The sequence below is a fragment of the Ictalurus furcatus genome, chromosome 28 (genome assembly GCF_023375685.1).
Source record: "Ictalurus furcatus strain D&B chromosome 28, Billie_1.0, whole genome shotgun sequence".
Lineage (NCBI taxonomy): Eukaryota > Metazoa > Chordata > Actinopteri > Siluriformes > Ictaluridae > Ictalurus > Ictalurus furcatus.
Genome location: NC_071282.1, coordinates 14,032,166 through 14,038,416, shown reverse-complemented (window position 1 = coordinate 14,038,416; position 6,251 = coordinate 14,032,166). Strand labels below are relative to the sequence as shown.

At 37.1% G+C, this 6,251-nt stretch overlaps 1 protein-coding gene across 1 annotated transcript; it reads right to left on the bottom strand.

The window, feature by feature from the left end:
* Positions 1-804: 804 nt before the first annotated feature.
* LOC128603910 (uncharacterized) lies at positions 805-5,666 on the bottom strand. Its single transcript, XM_053618680.1, has 7 exons — positions 5,254-5,666; positions 4,641-5,021; positions 4,429-4,518; positions 3,739-3,774; positions 3,581-3,619; positions 1,170-1,244; positions 805-1,078 (listed from the first exon to the last, which is right to left on the bottom strand). Exons 1-7 carry the CDS (start codon positions 5,315-5,317, stop codon positions 1,014-1,016), a joined length of 750 nt encoding a protein of 249 aa, XP_053474655.1. The 5' UTR covers positions 5,318-5,666; the 3' UTR covers positions 805-1,013.
* Between the last annotated feature and the right edge of the window lie 585 nt (positions 5,667-6,251).

Sequence of the window (6,251 nt, the reverse complement as noted above, 5' to 3'; positions counted from 1 at the left end):
GTTTTTATCGAGAAAAATGGCATTCATGTAAAAAAAAAAAATACAGTGTCACGACAGAATGAATCCATCCAACCCAAGATGTGATAAGAAGCAAGGTTATGGCATGGATTTCATTGGCCTCCGCTACATTCGGTAGCCTGATATAATGCGTGTTAATTTTTCTTTCCTAGTTGTGCACACAGCATATACACATTGATGGATTGTCGTTTTATTATCCCTGAAAGTTTCCCCCACTACTCTGTACTCAGTGCAGGTTGCCAGCTTGAACAGAACGATGGCAATCCGCTTTCGGGTCAGAACCGGTGGTCGGTGGCAACCTGCGATGGGCCCAACATCAGGACCAATTAATTGGCACAGCACCTCAAACGTGTGCCGTGACATTCTAAACTTTGCAGCCAGAGACTTTCTGTGAAGTGTCTCTCCACCACTACCTCTCAGACCCATGGGCTTAGTGGCATAATAACAATTACCTGGAGCCCTATCAGACAAGCAACTACTCCATTCTGACGTTGTCTTCTGATATTTCATACAATTGCAATTATTTGTGAAATTAAAAGAACAGGAAGCTGCCCAGTTTCATTTAATTTTCTGAATGCTCACTCTATTTTACAAAGATCTGAAGACATGTGGGACACAAAAGGTACACAATTTGTGATATACACAAAATTATGTATGGAAACGGCTCAAGGGCAGATTTCTTTTGCGATACACCAAAACTTTTGAGACAATTTGTTTTATTTTAAAGGATGACAGCATCATGCTCACCATTTTATCAGTAAAAGGCCGATTGGATGGAAACAGGCAGAAGACAGCAAATTTCACACAAAAATTTTTTTTTTACATACTTTCAGTTTGCCGATAACAGAAAAGCGTAAAAGTGGACAGAAACTTGGCTACTGATTGCATAATAAGAATGACATGGGGTAAATGATCAAACTATATATTCAGTTTTAGTACATATGTCATCATAAACTCTTTTCCTATAAAATGTCACACTGTGTTTATGGCTTCCTTTAGGTTCTATTAACTATTTTTCCTTTCTTCACAGTGGCATACACTGGAGTATCAGATGAAAGCCCTTAAAAAGATGAATTGGAGATAATTATCATTAGATCAACGTCTTAATAGTGTAGCATGCTTAAATACATTATTATTTTAAATACACTTACCTTCCTTTTCTCTTGCATTGTTACTGGATTCTGGCTGACAGGAAGTGTCATATACTGGATTCTCTATTGATTCACCTATTTAGAAAAAAATACATCAAGAGAAGTTAGACTTTTTTAACGGATATTCCTTGCATCCCACTACTGTTTTTTAGCATGCCCGTGTGGACTTCACCCGAGTGGTGACTTGTGAAAAAGTGTATAACAGGGAGTGGAAATTCTGCACCTGATGACTATAGTTACGCCGACATGTTGACTATCGTTCCTCCAATGGTTCATCTAATGAACTTTACCCGTCAGCAACACGTGACCATAGGGTTTGGTGAGGCAGGCCGACATTAATAAAGACATACCTTCAAACAAAAATTAAGTCCAGAGGCTTTCACACTTGACTTATGATGCAGCTTACTATCTAGAGAATTTTTAAAGTAACCCTGTAATAGGCTTGAAAGTTTGTGAACCCTTTAGAATTTTCTATATATCTGCATAAATATGACCTAAAACATCGTCAGATTTTTATACAAATCCTCCAGACACAGAGAACCCAATTAAACAAATGAGACAAAAAATATTATACCTGGTCATTTATTTACTGAGGAAAATAATCCAATATTACAGATCTGTGAGAAAACACTGCATTCCAGCATAAGAACTCTATCCCATTTGTGAAACATGGTGTTGGTAGTATCATTGTTTCGGCCTGTTTTACAGCATTTGAAATTCTGACTAACACCAGTGAATTCTAAAGGAAAATATCAAGACATCTGTCCATGAACTGAATCTGATGAGAAAGTGGGTCATGAAACAAGACAACAACTCTAAACACACAAGTCATTATATGAAAGAATGGTTAAAGAAGAATAAAGTTAATGTTTTGGAATGGCCAAGTCAAAGTCCTGACCTTAATCCAATAGAAATGTTGTGGAAGGACCTGAAGCAAGCAGTTCATGTGAGGAAACCCACCAACATCCCAGAGTTTAAGCTGTTCTGGAATGGGCTAAAATTCCTCCAAGCCGATGTGCAGGACTGATCAACAGTTACTAGAAACGTTTAGTTGGAGTTACTGCTGCCCAGATACTGAAAGCAAAGGTTCACATACTTTTGCCACTCACAGATATGTGATATTGGATCATTTTCCTCAATAATTAAGTGACCAAGTATAATATTTTTGTCTCATAGGTGTGAGGTGTGAGGCAAACGTGCTAACCACTAAGCCACTGTGCGCCCCATATCTTGTGACTATGACTACTAGCCCCTTATGACTACATCTTAAAAACCACACAAAAGGCCTGAAACAGATGCCCTTATCCAGAGCGACTGACATTTTATTTCATCCATACATCTGAGCAGTTGAGGATTAAGGGCATTGATCAATGGCCCAACAGTGTCAGCTTGGCAGTGCCAGGGTTTGAACTCATGAGCTTCCAATCAGTAGCCCAATGTCTTAACCACTGAGCTCCCACTGACCTAGACCTTGCGATATATCGTACAATAGAAATTGTTCTGTGTAAAACTGTATGCATTTACACTTTGTCTTTGTGAAAATGTATTCGATTTAATTGAGATTATCTGCTATTAAACAAGATCTTGGCGGCTAGCCGATTTGGCATTAAAACCTCGACCCTAGCAATCATGTCACTAACTGTCCTGTCCACTGCTCTTCTTCCACTGAGCATGGAGCAGCATGATTTGTGCCCCAATGGGCCTCTATTAGCGCTTGTTGCAGTTCCAACTTTTGACCACTGGGCGCAATAATAATTCAATGGAGAGTAAATGGGGCAGTGACCATACTGCCCCATGATTGTACAATGTTGAGTGAATCAATTAAACATTGGCTTATATCTGTCAAATAACAAACATTTTAAGTGTCCAAAATTGTTGGTCACTTGAAAGAGGTATTTCAAGAGAATTAACAAAGTATTAGTATTTCACCAGAATTTATGAAGAACTTTATGAAGATTAACAAGTACTGAATGGCTGATATCCAACCCTAAGGTTGAGCCACCACTGACTTTACATGAGCTTATACAGTAACAATCCTAATGGAGTAATGAATTTCTCCAAAAGGAAATAGCAAGGGCGAGTGGACAAGGGCAAAACAGTACGCAGGTACAGATTCATCAGAATTGTGGACAGTACAAGTCTAAATGGTTACACATGTACAAAGTAGAAATGCCTTAAAATAGATGAAATGAACCAACTCTATTAAATGTGAACAATGCATTTAGAAAAGTCAACACATGATGCACTTATAGCATAGCATTTGAAACTGATAAGCTCTGGATCTAAAGAGCATTTATTATTATGGTTAATTAGATAGTTATTATTAAAGGTTTAAATCTGAGTCACTACTAGAGGCTTTAGTGTTATATAACAGATCAAAGTTTGGTTATCAAATACCACAGACTGCTTACTTCCTCTGTCTGAGTGTGCTGTTGCACCCACAACGTTTTCTGCAGAGACACAGGACAACATTACTGTGTGTGCTAAATAGAACTACTGCAGATACAGAATATACTATATATAAATATAAAGTGTTTATATATAATGTATCAAACACACATCAACTTACCATAGTCAGATTCGATAACAGTGATATTCTGTCTGCCTGCAATGTAATTTCAAAGAACATAACTGTAAGTGTAAAATAAAACAAGTGTCCAAGTTTCAGTTCAGAACCTGGACGACTCTGAGACACACACAGTACACTGGAGTGCATTTATTACTGCAGTACATTACTTTTACTTGGACAATGTATACACTCTAGTAAACAATATATAGGACAGACGCTCTTCTTCAAAGTTGCACAATAAAATCTATGAAATTTCACAGAAAGTAACAAATTCTACACGTTTGAATAAGATCACAAACAAGCGGATCTGTGTAACCAGTAATGTCAGTAATAACATTCATACACTTCATTCACCTTCAGTAAAACAGAAGAACCTGGAGGGCATTAACTCATGGTTTATGCTGTAGGGGCACCTCACATTTTCTCACATGTATAAACACCTACAAAGCGGAAATGCCTTAAAATAGATTATAGAATGACTCTAGGACGTGTGAATTGCTTTTGCTTTTACAGTGAAAACCACAAGCTATGTTTTAACAATTCACTTTGTTTGTGTAACTCAAACACTCAGTCTAAAAGCTTGTGCTTCTGTTTTATAGTAAAAACCATAATTCCTATGCATGCAAAAAAAAGAGACCCAGATGATTAAGAGAACATGAAGATGTGCTTGTAGAAATAACTCAGACTTACGTTTTGCATGTAACAAACAGGTTGTGAATACAGCAAGCAGCACAATTCCTCCTGAGAATGCTCCAACTGTGCTCCACATTAACTGATGGCCTAGAATATAAATGATAAATTATAGGATATTTAATCCAACACTGACAATGTAAATGTAAAAATATATTCATGTCCATTCCTTAAATAGATGTAGCAGTATGTAGGGTACACTTATAATTTACTTTGTTGGATGCTGACAAGCAGGTGAAGCTCCTGATACGCAATTCTGCAGCCGGTCCCGTTAAACAGCTCACAGTGGTAGAGACCCAGATCATACGGCTGCACTTTCTGAAGGAGGATGGAGAAGTTTCCTGATTCAGAGAGCTTAGCGAACGTCTTGATACGTCCACCTTTAGAATCCCAAAACATCACATTTCCCTGTAGAGTGATCTCCACTAGATGGTGTATTGTTGTGTTCCTTGGACTCCACACTACTGCTATATCTGCAGTCTTATCTGATCCGAGGAGAGTTGGATTAAAGTTACACGGCAGCAGGACATCAGACTGGAGCTCAGTAGAAATGTTACTGCTTAGTAAAAGTTCACTTTTGCACAGGCTTTCTCCTGTAATTAAAGAGTAAAGTGTTATGATTTCAAATTTGAACTTAAGCAATTCAATACAATTAGCTGATACTCAAACAGTACTATATTACACAACCCTATTTAATGTTTTAATATTTATATTACGTGACGTGCCGAAAATACACTTTAGCTAACAGATCACAATGTAATATAATGTTCATTTAGATTTTTAAAATCCAGCCTATTTATTAAACAGATCATGTCATACACTTACCACTGAAAGTTGGTAAAATGAGGAGAATCCACAGAGCTCTGAACATGAACCACTGAAATTTCATTTTACAGCTGTTACTTCTACACTCAGACAAAGGCTACATGATGCGTTTCTTTGGCTCTCACTTCCTGAAATGACCTTAAGCGGATATGACAACTATTTTTGATGCATTGCCCCCAGCCCTACACTATAGAGATTCATAATCTAAAATCTATATGTCTGATATAACTGATTACAGACTTCAGTTTTACTATCATTAAAATCTCTTTTATAAAGAGGACAAAAATGTGAGAAAGATGAACTGTTTCCATGTTGCCATCATTTATTCACATATTAAGTAACACAAGCCATTTTTGTTCTGCTTTGCTGTTTTTTTTTTTCTGGAACAAAATTTATAATATAAAACTATTTATTATATTCTGCACATTTTAGGGAGGAAGTTGAATTGAAGAAAAGCACACAAGTTCAAAGAAAAGTGCATAAACAGTCACACTTACAACCTGAACACACCTTCTGCATCAACTGGGTTTCTGTGCACCACAAGTGCACTGACTTTCAGCCTCACTACGGAAACACTACAGTTGATGCAATGCGTTTATTGTTGTTTTTTAATGTATGCATTATTATCTTGCATTATTTGTCTCTCATTAGTCTATGAGGGTGAGTCAAAGGAAAAACTTAAGAGTGTGACATAAATTAGAATTGAATCCAAGTTTTTTCTAGAGAAACCCAGACACTTGTTAAGCGCTGGAACTCTTGCGTTGAATGAAAGTGAGATGCACTTTTGTGACACCTAATTGCAATAAATGCAAAATAAAAAGAATTAATGGTTTCATTTATTATAGGCACTTTATAACCTGAGGGACAGATAACTGGTGTAGGTGAGGACATTTTTCCCTATAATGTAAAATAAAGAATGAAAGCATAGCCAAAGTACACCATATGGCCAAAAGTTTGTGGACACCTGACCATCACACCCATATGTGGTTCTTCCCCAA